At 44.0% G+C, this 21,564-nt stretch overlaps 4 protein-coding genes across 7 annotated transcripts; all 4 read right to left on the bottom strand.

Moving 5' to 3' along the window:
- Positions 1 to 1,315: 1,315 nt before the first annotated feature.
- Positions 1,316 to 11,306, bottom strand: hgs (hepatocyte growth factor-regulated tyrosine kinase substrate). Of its 4 annotated transcripts, none has more exons than XM_083677640.1 (20): positions 11,171 to 11,306; positions 9,617 to 9,701; positions 9,373 to 9,448; positions 9,159 to 9,251; positions 8,101 to 8,218; positions 7,456 to 7,508; positions 7,266 to 7,334; positions 6,996 to 7,120; positions 6,585 to 6,714; positions 5,941 to 6,039; positions 5,749 to 5,844; positions 5,581 to 5,619; positions 5,221 to 5,394; positions 4,874 to 5,087; positions 4,600 to 4,772; positions 4,250 to 4,390; positions 3,913 to 4,090; positions 3,577 to 3,710; positions 3,055 to 3,240; positions 1,316 to 2,883 (listed from the first exon to the last, which is right to left on the bottom strand). In XM_083677640.1, exons 1-20 carry the CDS (start codon positions 11,205 to 11,207, stop codon positions 2,785 to 2,787), a joined length of 2,319 nt encoding a protein of 772 aa, XP_083533766.1. In that variant the 5' UTR covers positions 11,208 to 11,306; the 3' UTR covers positions 1,316 to 2,784. The 4 variants fall into 4 exon arrangements, with proteins under 4 accessions (XP_083533766.1, XP_083533767.1, XP_083533768.1 ...); XM_083677641.1 differs by having other exon boundaries at positions 6,603 to 6,714; XM_083677642.1 differs by having other exon boundaries at positions 6,585 to 6,687.
- Positions 11,307 to 13,167: 1,861 nt separating this feature from the next.
- cldnk (claudin k) lies at positions 13,168 to 15,381 on the bottom strand. The gene is made up of 2 exons (XM_083677907.1): positions 14,993 to 15,381; positions 13,168 to 14,179 (listed from the first exon to the last, which is right to left on the bottom strand). The coding sequence occupies exon 2, from the start codon at positions 13,948 to 13,950 to the stop codon at positions 13,303 to 13,305; it is 648 nt and encodes a 215-aa protein (XP_083534033.1). The 5' UTR covers positions 13,951 to 14,179; positions 14,993 to 15,381; the 3' UTR covers positions 13,168 to 13,302.
- Positions 15,382 to 15,770: 389 nt separating this feature from the next.
- Positions 15,771 to 19,184, bottom strand: btr02 (bloodthirsty-related gene family, member 2). Its single transcript, XM_083677905.1, has 7 exons — positions 19,058 to 19,184; positions 17,773 to 18,044; positions 17,541 to 17,618; positions 17,201 to 17,443; positions 16,921 to 17,065; positions 16,719 to 16,745; positions 15,771 to 16,576 (listed from the first exon to the last, which is right to left on the bottom strand). The coding sequence occupies exons 2-7, from the start codon at positions 18,040 to 18,042 to the stop codon at positions 16,032 to 16,034; spliced, it is 1,308 nt and encodes a 435-aa protein (XP_083534031.1). The 5' UTR covers positions 18,043 to 18,044; positions 19,058 to 19,184; the 3' UTR covers positions 15,771 to 16,031.
- Positions 18,292 to 21,322, bottom strand: LOC310810221 (GTPase IMAP family member 7). Its single transcript, XM_083677906.1, has 3 exons — positions 20,980 to 21,322; positions 20,766 to 20,819; positions 18,292 to 20,661 (listed from the first exon to the last, which is right to left on the bottom strand). Exons 1-3 carry the CDS (start codon positions 20,993 to 20,995, stop codon positions 19,691 to 19,693), a joined length of 1,041 nt encoding a protein of 346 aa, XP_083534032.1. The 5' UTR covers positions 20,996 to 21,322; the 3' UTR covers positions 18,292 to 19,690.
- Positions 21,323 to 21,564: the final 242 nt, after the last annotated feature.

Raw genomic sequence — 21,564 nt, 5'->3', positions numbered from 1 at the left:
CACGCACACGCACACGCGCGCGCGCGCACACACACACACACACACACACACACACACACACACACAATCCTCTTAACCAGGTAATCTCTGAGCCTATCTGCCATATGCTCATCCACCACCAGCCTCCATATTTTTTTTAGCTTCTTTCACACAGCCCAAGAAAAGGTGAGATTTACTGTCACAGAGATTCAACGTTTTATTTGACAGTGCTTTCAAGAGTCATGACCTTATGGAGAACTATACTATCATCTGGATGATTCTGTAAAAACAGTTTTTATCTACCCGGACCATGCTGCTGTTTCCTCTGGCTGACAGGAACCAGGATGACTGGTCCACAACAGTGACTCATCATTGTTGTGATGTGCTGGAGGATCAGTCTCATAGGGAGCTGTTTACCTTCGAGCTGGGCTCTGGAATCTGACAGCATGTGGTGCACTTTTGCTCGGAGATGCACCACATCACCTGGCAGCCGTCAAGACATCAAAGAGGAGTCTTGTGACAGATGGGCCCTCCTTAGCACTGTCACCTCCTCTCTGATCCCATATGAGAAGCATGCTTTCTTACAGTATATGCTTTATTTTGATACATGCTCACAATGTATTTAGGTAACAAAACGGAATGATTGCATATTCATTTAGGTTGTACGTTTTATTAGACAGTATATTCTTCCAACAGTTTGTTCATGATCTGATGATGACGCATTGTTAGAGTAAGAGTGGCTTACAGGGGTAAATATTTGATGATGTCTTTGGGAAAAGTAGGGCTAACGATCCAACGGGTATGATGCTGTTTTGCAGTGTGGCAACAAAAGTGAAGACTGCTCCAGCATGTGCGGAGATACGGGAGAAATGGGCCTCCCACGCGATTCCTGCGATGTCACTGTCGCCATCAGCTTGTTTGAATATAACTTCTTCAAAACTAGTGAGGTACAAATCCTTTCTGATGGTAAACTGGTCACCTAGGAAACACGCCCCCACTTTGTATGTTGAGCGATGCTGTGCTTGTGTAACAGACCTTCAAAGTCATTGTGAAGCTCCAACAACTGCTTGTGACTGGGTAGTACGAAGTACTAGGAAATGAAACGACACTATGAAATTCATAGTGGCCTATAGGACATTCAATTGCTCATAAACCAAATACACATTGACCTAGTAAACATGTAAATTCTATAATGAAAATACAGTATTAGACATTTTACTTCTCTGGATACTGTTAGGGGCCATCACACTTTGATTGTTGTTTGTGAACATTTTGCATTTGCCCCTTTACTTCTGGATCTCATCTGATAATGACAGAAACACAAACACACCAAATGGACAATCGATGAACAAGATATTTATTAAATATAATCTTAAAATTACTTCAGTATGACAGATCAGTATGATGGAACAAAAGAAGTTCACAGATGGCATTAAAGGGTTACAGAAGTCACTGATTTGGGTGTATGTTACAAACATGCGCAACACATGTCCATCCTGAAGCACTACCACCTCTCCCCTATATTTCTGAACGAGACACCAAAATACCTAAAGAAAACAGACCCTGCCTACAGGCCTACCCACACTCTGCATAAATCCTCATTTACAGCGTAGTCAACAGCTCAGCAACAACAGATGCACTGAGGAGATATAGATCTAAATCTGACATCCAATGCAATTAACTATTGGCAATGGAGCAACATTTGGGATCAATTCATTTTTTCCCCCTATCATGACCCAGACACCCTTGTTCCTGGAACGTGATGCAAGCCATTATGGTACGGGTGGGTGTTGTGACACAGGACACCATCAGATTTGACTGAAAGATATTGCATGTTTAGAGCTCTAGATTGTGGGTGCAGCAATTATATATACACACTCTGCTTGCCACATGTACTTGTACCACATTAACTTACTATCATAAGAAGTGTAAAACTTCCCTCCCTCCCTCAAAATGTACAGTTCCTTCGATGTTTCCATTTATCAACTAAAAAGCTAGTGTGAAACACCCAAAACTCAATGCAGTGCACTACAAAGGCATTGCCCAAAACGAGAAGGCCATCTCTACTTGTTGGAGCTGCGTACAGCTAATTTGTGTGTGGGTCGGAGGAAATGGGGAAAACTACACTGGAATGTCAACTCCAGAGGTTCGGAGAGGTGGGTTAGTGCATTCTATCTCTGGTGCTATCACTGGGACCAGTTTGGCTGTGCTTTCTGTCCTCAAGCTTCACTCTCTCTCTCTCCCTCCACTCTCACAACATTCTCTCAGCCAGCGCAAAAAGATTTCATCATCATTAAATTTCTCAGGACGAGCTGCAACACTAATTTTCCATTTGCGAAAATAACGATTTAAAACATGCAAATTCGCCTTAGAAAAATATGAGACAACGGATGGTTATGTCTTGTCTTTTTGATGTATATCATATTTTCTTACTCATTTTAACTATTATACGACTATTTGAGTTTCAGCAATTTTTTTTATAAGGAAATACTACATACATATCAGAGGACCAAGATAGAGAGAGGGAAAGTTGACAGATCTGGGGTGTGGCCCCCCACAGCCCAACCTCATTCTCAGGGGCGAGGGAGGATGACTAAGAGGGTAACATTTCTGTAACATCATCACAATTGCACATTTGCACATTGCCACAACATCACAGTAGGATTGTAAGAACCATGTGTGTTTCCTGGGGATCCCACAAGCCCACGAGAGTGAGGAGAGAAATGGGGAGGAGAAGAGAGAAGGGATGGGGTGGGGTGGGTGTAGTGTGTTGGACCCCGCAGGTCAAGGCTGAAGGGCAGGCGGTCAGTCGAATGAGATGAGCTGTGCCTCTGCGCTTCCTGGGATGGCCTGGGGTTGCTGCTGCTGCTGCACCTGCTGCTGAGGGCCACCAGGGGGAGCCATCTACACACAGAGACACACACACAAGAATGCTGAGAGGCGCCCACTGATACAAAACACAGCTATACCACACACATGCCAAAATGTCAATTTGTCACAGAGGTAAACGACAACTCAACGCATATTCTGGTTTATACTGTTTGAGCGGAGGAAGAGAGGAAGCCATGGGCTCACCTGCTGCTGGTACATGGGCTGCTGGCCTTGCATGTAGGGCTGTTGGGGGGGCATGTTGGGGTCTTGTCCGGGCAGTGCTGACATCATGTTCTGCATGGGGTACGGCTGATAGCCCATGTAGCCCATGCCATTGGTGGGGGGTGCCTGTGGCATAGGGGGCATACTCTGGGCCTGGGACACTACGTTCTACAAAGGAAAGAGACCAGCAAAATACACAATACATTTATATCATTCAAGAACACCCTGATGAAGGTCTGTTGACTGAAATGTTGGCCTCTTTCTCAGATAAATAGGAAGAAGCAAGAAAGCCAGTGTGCTCAAGTGTTTTCCTTTTCAACATTTATATCATTCAACATCTTTTGGATGTCAGTCTGGAAAATATTTTGGAAAATACAGAAAAAACAGAAATGTGCGTTTTTAAATTGTTCATAGTGTCTCCTTTGTTTTACTCAGTTTTAAAGCATTTTCTCCTGTTTCGTGCCGACTGAACACGACCCTGGTTTGAAAGTCAGCCTCCCTTACCTGGTAGCCCTGTGTGGGCGTGGGCTGGTAGTTAGAGTAGGCAGGACTGGTGGTGGGCGGGGCCTGGCCAGGAGGTGCAGGCTGGCCATTGGTGCCTGCTGGCTGATACATGTAGGCATTCACCATGTTGGGGTCTAGAGCCAGGAGACAAACAAGACATTAGTCCATAGAAGACTCCTACACACAATAACATTATTCTGGCACATCAAATAGCTTGTTAAAGACCTCAAGCTTGCTTTCATTCTTTGAATTTGATTTTGCCACTGATATGTAAAACACATCAGCAAAGAGATATCATTTTCAACCGCCACTTTTGACACTCTGTGCCCTACTCACCTGTGGGGGGCATGGCCTGGTATTGCCCAGGACCAGGCTGCCCAGGCTGGTTCATGTAGACATTGTGCATGGGCGACCCTTCCACTGATCCAGCAGGGCTGAAGGTGCCAGGGTAACTGGGAGGGCCGGCAGGCTGGTACACCACCCCTCCTGCCACATTGGGGGGCAAAGACTGCATCTGCACATCAGAACAAAGCAGATAGGAGGAGAGGTTAATAAAACATAGACACAGCACATTTTACAACATCTAGAAAGGTACAATAATCTTTAAATGGAGGGTAGATGTATGCAGAACATGGTGTGGATCCTCTATAGTATACGGATCTCTGTGGTGTACCTGGGCGTAGGGCAGAGAGAAGGCGGGCATCTGGGCCCTCATCTGGATGGTGTGTTTCTGCTGCTCCAGGCGCATCTGCCTCTCTTTCTCCTGCTCCTGCAGACGCTGGATGGCCAGCTGCCTCTGCATCTCCAAATACTCCTGAAACACAGAAACAACAAATCAGCCACACTGCCACCATGCACCATCTCCTGTGACTCAACCCCTTCTGCTTGGTATGGCAAATTCTGAGCTTAATAATCGATCAAATCATGGTCAAGGTAAATATTCCCATTCCATGAGTCGCCTTCAGGACACGGTAGTTAGGTCACTGAGTAAGTCCTTGTCCGGTCCTGTTGGGCTTCTCTCACCTGTTTCTTCTGCCTCATGATCTCTAGTTTCTGTGCCAGCTGGATCTGCCTCTGTCTCTCCGCCTCCTCTGCAGCGCGCCGCAGCTTCTCTCTGTGTTCGTCCCTCAGGGCGTTTAGAGCCGCCCGCGCATCTCGCACCTGAGCCAGCTTATCCTGCAGCCCCTCGTAGTACACTGCCAACGGACATGGAGAGATGGGTTCAGTTGGTGACACATTACTGTTGTCCAACAGACAGACACAAAGACACACACACACACACACAGCTAGCACTCACGTCTCTTCTCATCCAGCTGGTTGAGGATGTCCAACAGTTGCGGGTGCATGTTGTTGATGGACTGGAAGAGTGAGAGCACGGCACTGTCGTTGGTGATGCTGCGCCCGCGCATGTGGTTGCTCTTCATGCGGTTCAGGAAGGTAGTGACCGCGTTCTGCAGCGCCTTCAGGAACTGCTCATGGTTCTCCTCCGACTCTCCGTTCTGGTACTGCTGCTGTGGAGGCGGAGGAGAGGAGGACAGAGGTCTCACACTCGGGAGGAAAAGGACACACAGGGAAAAAAAAAAAAAGAAGGATTTCTAGATCCATCTAATCAAGCTATTTCTTAGTACACTTGCGTCAACATACCTCCACTATGTTGACAGGCTGGACAGGGACATGAGCTTCCACAGGCTGGCTGATTGGCACTGGCACTGGCGCAGGCTCAGGCAAGGCCACGGGGGCAGGGGCAGACGGGGTGGGACTCTTGCGCACCTCTTCCTGTTTCTTCTCCCAGTAAGTCCTGTTCAGGTAGCGTGCCAGCTGGAATGGGACAATACATAGACTTAGGTATGCACTGTAAAGCCATAAGGCTATATGACTGATGCATATAGTTCTGTGTTTAAAGTTATAATGGTTTCAAACGATGAGCAAGAATAGTATTGGACTCTGCAATATCATATAGAAAGCTCCCAAAACTCAGTGTCAGAGTATTGACTAAGGCCTTACCTCTGGGTCCACATCTTCAGCAGAGGGGGCAGAGGAGTTCTGCAGAGGGCATAGATAATATACAACAACAAATACATACCGCATACAAATACAGCATTTCCGTTAAAACAGTAAAGCACATACCGGTGTAAATACAGAGTAAATTTGAAAGAGAGGAGTGAACCTTACCACTGGAGAGGAGTAAAGGTTGCTGACTGGTGGGGCTGAGGAGGTCACTGGGGTGGGCTCAGCTTTGGGGTAGACCGAGTAAGAGTTCTTCTGCCTCTGTAGACACATCATGTTATTTTCTTCTGTGTCTTTTTTGAATAAAATGGGAAAGGGAAAAAACATGTCATTGCTGTGTGTGAATGAATAACTCACCATCCTCTCCTTTTCTTCAGCCTCACTCTGGGAAAGGGCGATGGCCAACTGAAGCTCCTCCTCCTCCTGCAGTGCTGCCTCGTCCCGTTTGGGGGGCATCTGGTGAGACAGGGCAGTGAGATGAGACCCAGCCAGAGAGAGAGCAGGGGAGGGAAGGGAAGGGCCGTAGGAAAAGTCCCAGGGAAGGCAAAGCAAGGAGGAACATAGGACAGGTTCACAGGGGAGAGGAGGGCAAAGGAAGGGCATACGGGAGATGAGCAACTACAGAAGTACAATACACTACACAGCCATCCCCACAGCTGCTCTTATAATGGATCCATAACGAAGCTGTCATTTTCCACTGGGTTGAGGAGAGGGGACTAACAACCAATACACTGGAACATTATTTTAATGTTTGCACATAATCCTAATGGTTAACAAACTACAACCCCCAGGTAACTAATTGTTCAGATAGGGACAGCCAGGAAGCACACTCAGGAGCATCAAAGTTAGTTGGCATTTCTGGAGAGCCACTGTGCTGAAAAGTCATCTCTATGTCCACTGAAAGTCTGCCATGGTCATAAGAGGTGGATCTTTTGGAAAAAGCTGTGTAATTTTGATGCCCCATGTCTGTGCCCTGTGTCAAGTGGCATGCATTTACTTACTGTTTCCTGGACCACTACCTGAGACTGCTGGGACAGGGGGCTGGTCAGGTACTCCGGGGGCAGCTCGGCGGGCCCTGGGGTTGCAGGCTTCCCCTCGGCTTTCCTAGGTGGGGGAGAGAGGGAGGGGTGGCTGGTGAGGAGAAGGGATCGGAGGGGACAAACGACCTGGTCAATCAACAGAGGATCAAAACAAACCAATGCATATACTTGTGCAGAATGGTATTTTCACCAAGTATTTTGGTGAAAAGTAGCAATAGATTCTCAGAACAGTTCTAGAAGCTTATGAAACGTTTGTTTTCATTACTGTGGACAGCTCCAAGTACAAGTTATCCTTTATCCAACATAAACACTTGAATTGGAACTGGGATATTCAGGGATCTGGCTGATCCATTGTGAAGTATGGGCACTCACTTGTTGAGGAGCTCAAAGCAGGGCTCACACACACGCACTTCCTTCTCAATGCCAAACTTTGGAATGGTGGAGTACTTAGAGGAGCACTTTCCACAGAAGATCTGACCACAGGCACGGCAGTGGTGCTGGAGAATGAGAAAGACAATGTCAACAGTGCATGCCAACGCAAAAACAAACACACTCAATTAATTCACAATTGGAAAAAACACAACAGTCCCCCAGACTCGTGCTTTCTAACCAACATCAGACAATGCTTTTTGCTGCACTTACCTTTCGGGTCATGACTCCAAACTGAACTCTGCACCTGTGGCACTCCTCTGCATCAACCCAGTCTGGAGCCTGCATGGGCAGACAAAGATATTACACACCTCTAAAGAAGCCAAGTTCTCTAAACGATGCTCCTTCATCTTTCAAAGCAAATTTCACAAAAACATAAGGGATTGATAGAACCGTCTCTTACTCTCTCAGCTGCAAACATGGCATCACTCTCCTTGAACTCAGGAAACACATGGCCTGAAAGAAAAAACCGACATTGAAGATCTGTTGACTGCTCATTTGTCAGAGCACGGCACCATTTGCCATTTTTGAATGACAGACAGAGTGTGAGGATGTTCTTTCGCTACAAAACGCTGAAAGCTCCTGACTAGACCCAGAAGGACTGGCTACAAACACATTACCCCTGTCCTTAAGTCACTACACAGGCTTCAGGGCTGATTTCAAAGTGCTCCTTATTACATTGTAAGCCCTTCATGGGTTGGCTCTATCCTACTTGGCTGATCTCATTCAGCCCTATATGCCGGTCCGTGCCCTTCGTTCCTCTGGGGCAGGAGTGTGAATCATCCCCAGGATCATTAAAACGACAGTGGGTCTTTTTCTTACAGAGCTCCGTCACTTTGGGGCGGCCTGCCAACCCATGTTTGGGAGTCTGAGACGGTGTACATTTTTAAAATCACAATCAAATACTTTTTGTACCATTGTTAGTACTATATTCTCATACTTACATCTATAACTGTGTACCTTATGTGTATGTTTTTTTCTATCAGATGTAACATGTGTTGTGACCCTGGTGAAATGCACTTTAAACTATAATAAACTTGAAACTCACCCTCCACCTTCATGATCTGGTAGGTGTCTTGGACCACCTTGTATTTGGGTTCGTTGCGGAAGGCGTGCGCCCAAGCTTGGATCAGGTACAGGATCTTGTTCCTCACATTGGGCTCAGTCTATTTCCGGGGGAAACATACATATACAGTATAAAGAGAAATACCATACAACAAACCCATATTAAACCCTGACATGATAAACACACAACAAGGCTATTCATCTTCCCAACATGTCACTAAGATACATATTTTATATTCCCATATTTAAAAACTCATAGAAATACATCAATATTAAATGAAGAAGTTAAAAGTTCTAACCTTGCCAAACTGATTTTTTGTAGGGCCAAGTTCGATATGAGTCTCAGGATAAAGGCCAAATATACAATCCTTTTCAGTCTCTTATTTCTATGCAAAAGATTAAGAGCTAAATTGCCAATTGTCTTGTTTTGGTTTGGTTTCTCTCAGCGAGGAGTCCTTTGGTGGGAAGTCTCTTGGTCTTAGCAGAAACACCATGTGACCAAGCAATGACATCACCAGGAAGTCAAAAGCAACATGAGTCACCTGACAAGGGAGGGGATCCAATCATAAGAATGCAAACTCATAGTCTCATTAAACTGGCTTATGTTTGGATCCCCTCCCTTGTCAGGTGACTCAGGCATCTCATGCTGCCTTTGACTAAAACAGCCCACTTTCAGACTGCAGTACAAAGTGATTATCAAGCTAAGACACAGGGGGGGAATGGTGATAAGGCTTGCAGCCAAAACAAGCTCAGATAAATAACCCACACACTTCATAGCCTTCATAAACAGCACAAAATGTTGTTGACAATAAAGCTGATTTCAGCATAATTGACCCCCTACATCAAAATGTTCTTTCCCTTGTTGTTACAGCTGATCTAGGGGACATATTGTCAGCTGGTTGACTGTTGGCCTCATTTTAGATGCCTCCTCTAGCCTACTGGACCTCAACAATTTGTGTTGGAGTATGAGCTCAGAAAGATGGGACAGATGAGAGTTCAATGGGGCAGGGGGTGTATAGGGCTGAATCTCGAGATGGTTACCTTGAGAAGGTCCTTCAGCTCCTCCATTGTCTGCTTACTGGCCACCTCATCGTGGACTGTCTGCCCACAGTTCTTCACTACCGATTCCAGGACCTGATAGGTGGATGGGTGATATAACAGTTATCATGACCCTCAGAAAAAGAAGTTTGTCTTTTTAACTAAAAAAAGACAAACTTGATTTAGAGCAAATCAATGCATTTGTCAGCGTACCCACCTCAAGGGCATAGAGGGCCACATGTGGGTTCTTGTCGTTCAGCTTCTTCTTGATGGCACCAATCGCATACTTTGCCCTGAAAACAGCCATTGGTTTGAGAAAGAATATACACAGACCACTTCTCAGGGTGGTCTACCAGACAGCTCAGTGCTAAAATACAATTGAATCATGAAAATGAATGTTAGCTTTTTGATCCCAAAGCTTATGAGGTAAGGGGCACAGAGAAGGTGGACTAGGTACTTACTGAGTGTCACCTTGGCGAATAAGGTCACAGATCTGCAGGATAGACTCCCAGTCTGTCTCTAGCAGCAGCTGACTGGTGGCTTTATCTGTGGAAGAGAAGAGTAGGGCCTCAATGTCTCACTGGTCTTTTCAAATTATCTAACTGAAACCCAACATACAATCAGATCAAATGGCCTTTATTCTAAAAGTGAAATTGTGTTTGTGAAAATATACTAGTTATCATGCAAAATAGGTACTGTAGCCTAGGCTAGCTTTCAGCACAAGGCAATGTCATATCACACCTCTCTAATAATTAATTTTCCATTTCCCTCAGAAGAAGGTTATTGCTAAGGCCAGGCATTCTCAACCTGGGTTATGTGTAGGCCTACCCATGGGCCTACCCGTAGGGCTTTGGTTACTCTAAAGGGAGTATTTTCCATTTTCTAAACAGAAATTTGCTTGCGGTGGTACTGATGCATATCACTATTCAAATTCAATAACTGAGAAAGCCGCATCCAATATGACAAAAACATCAGTGAGTGCACAGTTGGACAGACTACAGTTGGGAAAACATGCACTGTAGATCTTCACACATTCAACCTGTTCACTGTGATAGCACATTATGATTCAAGTGATTCACAGGTACTCTCATCTCATTTTGGTTGAAATGGAGTAACAATGACAGGGGTCATGGTTCTTTATCAGCTATTGAATGTACTTTGACCAACAAGTAGTAGCTAGACAATTTTGCTAATGTCACTGACCTGGTTATTGCTGGCCAGTTATCTATGACACAAACTCTTGGCCAAGAAAGCAAACCCACACAGCTAGCCTCGGCCAGGGTGACAATGTGATACCTTAGATAACATTTAAAAAAAAACCTCTGATAGCCATAGCTAGACTAAGGGATGATCGTTTCATTGGTTTAGATGTAGCAGGTTAACTAACGTTATTAGTGAGACATGTCAGAAGAATAATTATGGTGACGTTGACAAATGGTGGGTGATCTGGCTAACGTTGCTAAGACTGTTCACCTGCAAGCCAGCTCCCAAAATGTGGTTTTAATCTTCAGGAACTGATGAAAGCAATGAATCATGAGGGGATCAATAGTAAACTGTCTGATTGACGGCTAGGTGCGCTGCGGCGATGAGGACCAGACAGTAAAGCAGTTTAAACAAAGATCATGTAAAAATCGGGGCGCAGCGCAAAAACCCCACCACCACCACCACCATCATCATCATCATCATCATCGACTCATCGTCAGCCGCTGAGCTGGCTGCTGAGCTGGTACGCGCAGATACAATATATTGACATTAAAACGGACAGAAGAAAGAGCTTCGGTAGATGGAGTAACGTGTTATGAACAAACGAACACAGTAGTTTATCTGAAGCACACGATAAATGCGATTCACAAATACAGGCCTCGACCTAGTCGAACTGTCAGACAATGGTAGCTAGCTTGCTAGCTCTAGCTGGGTGCCACAGCCCATCAAATGTCTGTCAAAACAATACGCAAAAACATCGCACTAAAAACGAACTATGACAATTGTGTACGACACTTGAATACCAATCTTACCAAGGAGCCTCTCAAATGTACCACCACCTTTTCCCATGGTTCATCCAAAGATTCAGAATAACAAAGAAGACGTAATAATTGGTCAACCAAGGCAATGTTCTTTTTTCCTCTAGCTTGCTAGCTGCTACTAGCAGAGCCAGCTGTAAAAGTTGTTTGTACTTCCTACTTCCCGTATCGTAGAATCGACCCCGTTCCCTTTTCCTTTCTGCCCCCTACAGTCCAAAGACTGTGAGTGGAGGACAAGACAGTTGAAAAGTTGTGAGTAGTATGAATATTTCTTCAGAACTGTTGAAAACAACATAACGTAAACAACATGCAAAGTGTGGTCATAGTTCTGCTGAGTTTGATCATAATATTCAAACCTCTCAATAATTAGCTGTAATCAGATCACAATAATCAGATTACAATGTTGGTCCAACAGTAATTTGATGCATAAAGGGATCAATAGATAGTTAGCCTAGGCTACTGTAATGGTGAAAAGCTTTTAGCAAAGCTGCAATATGCATGGCAAACATATCCAAGTTTGTGACTCATGAAGTGTGGCCTGAGTCTATATTTCTCATGACATATAGGCCTGTCTCACTGTTCTATCACTCTTTCAAATTATTAGTGTCGAAGGCCTACTTAGGTCATATTGGTCACTACCTGGCACTCCGCACACTGGGGGCTATTGTTATTGTAGTGCTGCTGATGGTCTCTACAGTGGCATTGTGTTGCTCTCTTCTACTGTTAAGAATGGACAGAGAGACAGGAACGGAGCCAAGAGTGTCGTCATCAGTATAAGGGACAATTTATAAACAACTGTAATGTATGCATGGGTTGGGTACAATATTGTGTGAAAATTGAGTGAGAATTTACTTTTGTGTGTGTTTAAAATATGCTTCAGATATGAGGCTTTACATATGAGGCTATTACATTAGATTGTATTAGGCTACACAACTTAGGCAATTTCTTGATTGTTACATGGAATGCACATTGAGAATGTGCTGTAGCCTAGACCTAACGTTAAACTACAGCCTATATGACTTATTCATGCTAAATATTCAAGTGTATTCTGGTGCTTGTTGATTTTGTATGCAGAACAGAACTTTCAAAATGGCCAATTTGACCATAACAGCAATGTAGTATAGAATCTGAAGGATCTCAACTATGTCTCATGAATAAAGATTATGCTCCATACTGAGGCTTGGAACATCCCACATGACATGCTTAGACAACACACACACACACACACACACACACACACACACACACACACACACACACACACACACACACACACTTTGAATGGAGAGCTGTGTGCAGTTTCCCATTTTATAATGTACTGAATCAGCAGTTTAGAAAGTTGACCTCAGATCTTATGGAAAGTATACATCGCCGTCTATTGTCATTCAGCAGTGGGGGAGGAGATGGCTTGAACCCAATGATGTCAGCCAAGCATTGTGAGGAGCCTGGTTTTGCTGTACTTTCTCTTAAGACTTCTGGAAGTAGATCTTTGATATCAGGACACAATGAAATACCACATAGAGCAATACTTTACAATCATCAGTATGGGAGAGCAGAGATAGGAGATAGGAGATAGGAGATAGGAGATGGGAGATGGAGGATCGGTGTTGGGGTGAAAGACCATTCACACACTCTTTCCAACAGTATGACACCACACACACATACACATGTCCCCATTGTTCTATTGTTCTGCTCCAATCTGCACCACTCACAGTGGTGACCACATGAACAAGATCTCCCATTGCTATACTGCAATACTAAGACGTTTGCTCTTTTAGACCATGGTTAATGATTAACGATTGTTAACAGATGTATGTTTTTGTCTAAAATGCATAAATTCACACAGAGTATTGCATTGAGGAATTGGAAGACTGAAGACTTTATTGTGTTTCACACTGACAGACAGAGACATAGGTTATCGGAGGACACAGGGTATGAAATAACAAAACGATTTCACCTGTCCCTTCCCAGCCTCCTATACGGCTTTTGAATGACAAAACACCACTGAGTAACATTAAATATCAAAGTATTAAAAGGAGTAACACTAAGAGAGAACAAAAAAAGGTATTTCAATTTTCAGTTGTCAGGGATGGATTCATGGGACTAGGGGTGTTGTTTGGTAGCATTCAGACGTAACCTTTGACCTGTGCAGCCGGTGCTCTACGGGGGCTGCTATCCCCACTACTGAAGGTAGGAGATGAGGGGATGCCTGGAGGACTCGACCCAGCATAGAGCAGAGAGCCTCCAATCAACATGAGAGCAGACGCCCCCCAGCCCAGGTAGAGGGCAGGGCCCAGCTCACGCTTGTGTGGTGCGGCCACGTGGGGGTCGTAGAAATCCCTGATGATGGAGTGGGCAGTCCAGCAGATGGGCACAAGGTAGAGGAACCCTGCGATGGCAAAGAGGGCACCGGAGATGCGGGCAATGCGGGCCTTCAGACTATTTTGCCCTATGCACTTAGTGCACTTGACCCCCACCACGCCCAGGGACAGAGACAGGCCGCAGAGCAGGACCGATAGCACTGTGAGGCCCCGGGCAGCCTGCATGTCGCTGGGCAGGGCCAACATGCTGTCATACACCTTGCACTGGATCTGACCTGTACTCTGCACGATGCAGGTCATCCACAGGCCCTCCCAGATGATCTGTGCCGTCACTATGTTGTTCCCGATGAAGGCAGTGACACGCCACAGGGGGATGGCACACACCATGGCCCCGCCCACCCAGCCCACTATGGACAGGACCAGGCCCAGTAACTGCATGCCGGTGGTTGCCATGGCTACAGGTGTCGTCTGATTCGGCTGGGTTCCTCTCTGCTGTAACACGGTAGTTAATGGGGCGTCAGTCTTTCTATTGGTCTCTCAGAGCCCAAGAATAGTCCCAAGCAGAAGCGCGTTGAGCACAGGAGAGTCTAAACACCTGGAAAAGTGACCTCCTCTTCTTCACCTTCTATCTCTGTTTGAAGGGGATGTTTAGGCCAACTGGGGGAAGACAAGGGCAGGTATCCTAAGTGCAAGACAGGAAAAAGCAATGGTTAAAATCAATTTGAGACACTTGTGTAACTATACAAATGACATTGTAGACCATAATTATAGCAGCAAATGTAATGATTCCATCACTGTAAATAGCAGTCTTTCTGTCTATTATTTCTGACCCTGATTAACAGACCATTAATAGAGAATCAAAAGAATCATGGTGCTTATGTTTATCATAAATATTTGGAAACATGCTGGGAGGTTAGTGGATTCCAGTGAGGAGCAGAGAGAATGGCTTCCTTTGACACGGCTGTGGGTGTCAAACTACGCCTGGCCGGGCGAGTGGATTATCTCAGAAAAACATGAGGAGTTTCTGAACACAAGCAGCTTTCATGGGAACTGGTAGAGTGGGCCAAGAGGACCCGTGTCTGTTTATCGCTGTTCTCAATGTCAATCTCTCGCCAATATTGTTACTATATAAACTATCAGCTCTCAAATGGATTATTAATCAATACTTCAATACATCAATCAGTAGATCTGATCAAATTGAGTATAAGAGGATACAACTCCAGGTGCTAGAAATGTTTTTACATGACACACATGACACACATTGTGGTAAAAACACAGAGCATAACATACACAAACTAAACATACTAAACCTGAAAAAAACATCAGTGCAATGGGAATAAGGAACTTTCAAAGACCTACAACATGCCATTGGCCAGAGATTTTCAATCTTGAGATGAAATATTTCATTTTGACTACGTACACTGTATTGTCGACTACAAGTTTTAGTATGTTGAACTACTGTAGACGATTAAATAAGTTATACATGTTAAGTTACCTCAAAGGTTGTTTTCTTGACTCCCTCTGCTCCTCTTCTGAGTGCTCCTCAGACAACTGAACTTTCTTCAGTAGTCCAGTGGTTCTGGAGGTCAGAGAGCTGGATGCTCAGAGTTGGTTGAGGAGGGCCCAGAAAGTTCAGCTCAGTCCACAGGTAAACTTCAGAGCAGTGGAGGATCTCAGAAGTCAGGTGAGCTGTAGCAGAGGGGTGAGCTTCAACACCCAGGACTGGACTGGAGAGAGGGCTGCCCTCTGGGATGCCAGCACAAGTCTGTGTGGCAGTGGGCAGAAGCACGCGCTTGTGTGCGCGCCTGTGTCAGTGTGTGAATGCGTGAATGTGTCTGAGTGTGTCTCCCAGTGCCTGGTGTACAAGCACAATGACCCGCTGTTCTGCTGTTCTCTCCTCCTTGCTCCCCCGTCCCCCGTCGCCCCCCACCCCACCATCCATCCAACCCAACAACCCATTCTGTCTTCTTTTTCATCTTTTGCTCTCTTGTTCCTTGATGTGCGCCATTCTTTTCATCTCCCCTTCTCTCTCCTTTTAAATGTTTTATGGCTCTGACTGAAGTTTTTCATTGAGGAGGGTCACAGAGTGCTCTATGTTGTTCCTCCCCTTACGTAACCTCTTTTTGCACTGGATTGAAAGGGGTAGCAAAGTCTAAACTGTTTCTATCAAAAACCTGCCTATACACTTAGTAATTTGGTTAGAGGAGTTGCAGTTGTGACTCTCAACCTGCAAATCATTCTAGCCAATAAGGAAAATTCAAGTAACCAATGGGTACAAAGAAAGAGTGAACCTTTAATCACTAGTCATTACTGACACGTGAAGTCATGAAGTCATTGTAAAAATGTTTTGATTGATAAAACCTATGTTTTTACTTATCAATATGATGTAAGAAAAACATACAGTCTTTATACAAATAATCATGATGCGCTCATTATTTTCACACATTTTCGACAAATAAATAATGACATAAACATACAGAACAGATCACATCCCCCTAATAATGCCTTTTTACAGTAGTTAATTGCAGGGGAGTTCAGATGCTACAGAAACTGGTGGAGATAATCAGAGGGTCAGAATTCTTTCCACCATGCTGCCGACCAGGACTAAAGAAAGCATGGAGTCTGTCTGTAAAGGAATCTGTGAAGGTGTGGATGTGGACTCCAGTTTCTACACAATAGAATGACACCCGCCCCTCTGAATAATCCAGAAACACACCCACTTTCCAAGGTTTCTGTTCCAGAGCCACTGGGGTGGCAGGAGAGGTGTTAGCTATGTATTGACCCCCAGTCTTCAAGCTCAGGGTCCAGAAGCCATTGGCCGGGCAGACTGTGAACTTCCCCTTCCTGTTGACAGACTGTCTGGCCACACCCAGGTTCCACTCGACTTTATCTCCCACCTCCACCTCCCAGTAGTATCTCCCACTGCTGAAGGCCTCTCTGCCAAGGACGTTGGCCACGCGGTCAAACCTCTTCGGGTTGTCTGGGACTTCCTGGCGCTTGTCCATGTGTCTGACCTGTTTCCTGTCCTCTGAGACAGACAGGTAGGCATGGGCTGTCTTTGGACTCAGATTGACCTCGACTGGGTACAGGGACAAGAGAAACTCATGAGTGGCATTCAAAGAACAGACAGCACCATGGCAACCAAAGAGCTCTCCAAGTCAAACACATTCACTATCGCAACTGCAAAGAAAAGAGATTTGTCTCTGTAGATAAAACCATACCTGTGTATTTCTGTATTTTCTTCAGCTCTGCAAAAGATACTGTTTCAGTAAAAATCCCACTCAGATCACATGAAAACAGGCAGTAGAAACACTAAATTCTGACACTGTATGTTGATGGAATGCTGTTTTGCTTATCAACACAAAACACTTTTAAAAGTATGTTGTTTAATGGTGTTGTTATGAAAAAGATAGCATGACTGACCAGATTTAGAGAGTCTGTTGACCTCCTCCTTTATCCTGTACATCAGTTCTGAGACTGCTCTTCTGCTGATTCCCACACAAGGGTCCATTTCCATGGTGACCTTGGCCCAGTCCCTCATCTCAGAGTAGTTGATAGGTGTGATGCTCTGCAGTATAAACAGTTAGATATGAAAATCTTATTTATAAAACTGCTGTGGTCCTGATGTGTCAACCTCCTGTAAGGTACGCTGATGACATTTGATGATGTAAAGTCTTCGTAGACAGTATTCTAATATGCCTACCAATGGGACATACTCCTTGTCATCACATTGTTCATCACTTTGCTGAGACTTAGGTTCAGGTTTTTCATTCCTTAGCTCCTTGATCTCCTCTTCCAGCTCTTTCACAAGTGTCTCTATCCTTTTTTCCTCTTCTGTTTGTCTCTCCTCGATCTCTGCTACAACAGCTTTGTGGCTCTTCTCCATGGAACTCACCAAGGCCGAAAACACCTTATGACTCTCACGCACTTCTCTTAGACACGAGTTCTGATTGGACAAAATACTGTCATTATCCCACATCACATTAAGATAAAGGCTGTGTATTGTTAGTTTTCTGGATTTTAGTTTTCTGTTTAAGTCTCACTTGTAAAAGTTGGAGGGAGTTCCTTAGTCTATCAACTTTCTGTAGTCTCTCTCGGATCATTTGGTCAATATCTACAACCTGTGTGTATGCAAGAAAGAATAATTTATGAAGAGTAAATTAATCAGATACCAGTCATTATGATGAACCTGATCAAGACACTTATATCATATTTTGTAGGGAATATTCAGTGTGGTGGGGAATAAATTAATAAATGATAGCGGGGATACAGTACCATCTCCTCACCAGAGGGTTTCTCAGGGCGAGTCTTCCTGTAGTTTTCACAGACGTCTGCCAGTATGCGATTGACGCTGAGGTCAGGCCTGGAGGCAAAGATTCTTTTACAGAGGGGACAGTAGTCGGAGTGGTGGCGGGTCCAGTAGTGGCTGAGACAGGCCTTGCAGAAGCTATGGCCACAGGGTGTGCTCACAGGGCTGGTAAATATGTCCTTACATAAAGAGCACAGGAAGTGCTTTTCAGACAGGAGGCTGATGGTAGATGCCATTCCTGGAAAGGACATTGAACTATTAGACCATCTATTAGCAAGCAGTAGCGCTTCCAGAAAACAGATATCTAGAAGCTTAGTGAAAAGCACACATCCTTTGCTTTCCTTTTTGTCAAGGTAATTGTGTTTTTGTCTTCATGCATACATTGCGTACATTGTCAATCATACTTTCAAGGTGAAATCACAGGGTTTTATTCATCTTAAGACATACACTACTTTTAAGCACATCAACTAAGGACAGGCACAGGGTTTTTATCAAGATTGCCTCTTATGTAACCCAAGAGTGGAGGACTATTGAGCGAAAGATGGGCACAAGTGGCAACTATTTCCAGAAAGACAGGGGAGGAAGTCTAAACACCATTGAGGCAGGCTGAGGCTCCCAACACAAAAGATATAAAGATGTGACTTCATGTCCTTGAATGAATGCTGAAAGCAGTACAGCACTCCAGCTTATGCAACCTTATTTAACAAAAGACAGCATATGAAGGTTCTGAAAGGAACTAAAGTATTATCAACTCCATGGTTGAGCATTTTGCATTGTCAAGCAGTGACATGTTTCAGAATACAGCTTAATCTGAGGTAGCCTAATGTGGCGAGTGCTTTTTCATGATTACATTGGGTTGTGTGTGTGTGTGTGTGTGTGTGTGTATGTGTGTGAGTGTGAGAGAGTGAGAGAGTGAAAGAGAGAGAGAGAGAGAGAGAGATGTGAGTTGAAGTATGCAGTAGAACAGGTAATGCCAAATATCCATGTCAACAATGAACTCAAAACACTCATCAGTGACGAAGTACTGAATTCTTGAAGTTCTTATTCTCATTCTCCATTTGCGATTTTAATTCATGGAAATATCTGTACTTTATATCCAACAACAATTATGGTAGTCAATTTCATATATACATTTAGTGAATATACCATACATACATTTAGTGTATTAAAAAATAGTTTAAAAGGTACATTTGTCCTGGCAAGTATCATCAAGTGTGATGTTGAGTTGAGGTAAGCCACTATAAACCCTACCGTCTCAACTGTTCCTGGAGGGATCCTACTGTTGTTAGTTTGTCTCAGTTCCCTTGTAGTTGTAGTTCCTATATAATGCTGTAAGTTATGTTGAAACCAGGTGTGTTCAGCTCTGCTCAGGTGTATTCTGTGGAGGAGGAAGCTCTGCCTCTAGACAATGGCAGTCCTGACTAAGGCTCCACCCTAAGCATTAGTAGTCTGTTTGGGGTGGAGCTGCAGTCTGCATTATGTGGATGATCAGTTAAGTGCTTTGATACAACAATGAATCTACATGGAAAAAATGGTCAAAATCATTACAGTGTAGGAATTACAAAGATTCCCACATCAAAGTCAATATCCAAAATGGATTTACAGCCTCAAATGTACATTATTTCATAAAATATTGAATATATAAAGTAACATTTATGTTTCATCCTCACTATTCAAGTACAGACAAGTACAGCATTTAACACCCAGACCACAATTGTCATGATGAATGGATATGTTTAAACATATTCCCCCTATGAATTATTAGGAATTAATTCTTAATATGTACATATCCAATGCATTGAATACATCTGTAGTGTGCAGTACAAAACATCATGTTCAATCTCAGAATAGATTAAGTAATCAAATAAGTGACATTCAATTGTCTCAGTGTTGATTGATTTGTGTAGCATTTGAGACATATCCCCATGCTGCTCTTGCAGAACCACCTACGGCAACCCCAACAATTGCACCGAAAGCTGCTCCTGCTAACATTCCCTCAAGTCCCATGACTGCTCCACATAAGCCCCCTACAAATGCACCTTTACCTATGGCAGCTGCATAATCAACAAGTCTGAGAGTTAATCCAAGTGTTTCTGCAATATTGCTCTCAGCCCTCTCCCTGTTTTCTAAACGTATTCCTCTCTCATACTGTACTACCTCCCTTTCAAGGTCCTCGCCAGTGAACATGCTCTCCAGCTCACTGCGCTTCTTCAGCATCTCCCTTTCTCTCTTTTTTAACATGAATTGTTGTTGCTTTTGAATTCTTTCTTCAGCGTCCTTATATTCATGATTGGAGTAGAATCTGCCATCATTTCCCATCACCATATCAATCTTCTCAAGAAGCTCTCTGGAGACACCTTCATTCCTAAGAGCCTTCCTTTCATTGAAGAAGTAGTACCTTTGGTCACACTTCTCAATGAGCTCTTTGAGGTCTCTGTTGACCTTGACTCTCTCCTTGAGGGTTGAACCCTCCATCTCCCCTTCATGGCACACTACAACGATCATGTGACTCAGGATGTCCCCAAAGTGCTTTGTAATCACTTGCAGGGTGCTTATGACACTTGGTGAGGTGTTGTGCAGATCCACTGCGAAGAGGATGGCATGTGGACCCGGAGAGGACATACACAAAGCTCTCTTGAACTCCTTCTTCAATTCAATCTGAGACGAGTCATACTCAGAGAGATTTGGGGTATTCACAATGGTTAGTTTTCTCCCAAACACCTTGCCTCTGTGTTTCTTACTGTGTGCACTGCAGACCTCAAAAACATTTGTCTGCAGAATTGAGTTAGTGAGAGAAAATTGACTGTAGCCACTTCTACCAAAGACAAGAATTCTTGAATCTGCAACACCGGTAACTGCAAAAAAAGAGAACAATTCTAACATACAGTATAAAACCACTGTTATGCACAATAATCATCAATGCATGGATGAAAAGCTAAATAAAATCCATTGAACGTACAATAAGGAGGCTCGTCAATGCTCTTCCTTCTTCCTGAAGGTAGTGACAAAGAACCTGTGAAAACATGCAAGTAGCCTACATTAGTATACACATCCTGATATGAATATGCACATATGCCTAAGTGATACAAATCTAAACTTACAGGCTGAGGTAGCCTTAATCAATATTTTTTGGTCAACATCATATCATGTATCGAATAGGAAACTGTACTCACTCTCATTGGATGCCATCTCCTCCTACTTCATAGAGGCCAAATTAGTCACACATCAAAGAGAAGAGTTCAGTCTGAACATTTGACTCGCCTATAGCCTTAAAAAAGCCGAATTTACTGAACTTGTTCTCCACAGATTTCCGATGACGCAGTTAGGCCGAAACACAATTGGCTGTATCTCCACAAAAATTGTAGTCGACTCACTCACTGCATATTTAGCTGAAAATCCTAATCGTCTGCAAACAACAAAAAAAGAGACAATGACAATGAAAAGGAAGTGTAAGGATACATACATTTAGTGAGACTTTACTCCGTTCAATACATGTTAGTCTCAAAATTGCGAAATCTAAAAGCGAAAGTAACTTCATGCGCCCCGTGTGGTAGATTACAAACGAGGCATCCAAGTTAATATGTGTAGGACTGTCTGAGAAATGCCGAGGCAATCCAAAACCTCATGACTGTATCCTGTTAAAGCGGTTATCAGATTTCTCCGTGCATGGTCACCAACGAAATGTAAACAATGGGAGGGAACGCATTATTATTACATGCAATTAGCACTAGATTTCTCACTACATTCCATTAGAGCAG

The sequence above is a fragment of the Argentina silus genome (genome assembly GCF_951799395.1).
Source record: "Argentina silus genome assembly, chromosome: 9".
In the NCBI taxonomy this organism is placed as follows: domain Eukaryota; kingdom Metazoa; phylum Chordata; class Actinopteri; order Argentiniformes; family Argentinidae; genus Argentina; species Argentina silus.
The sequence above is the reverse complement of the archived record's forward strand: the minus strand, read 5'-3'. Positions and strand labels throughout refer to the sequence as shown.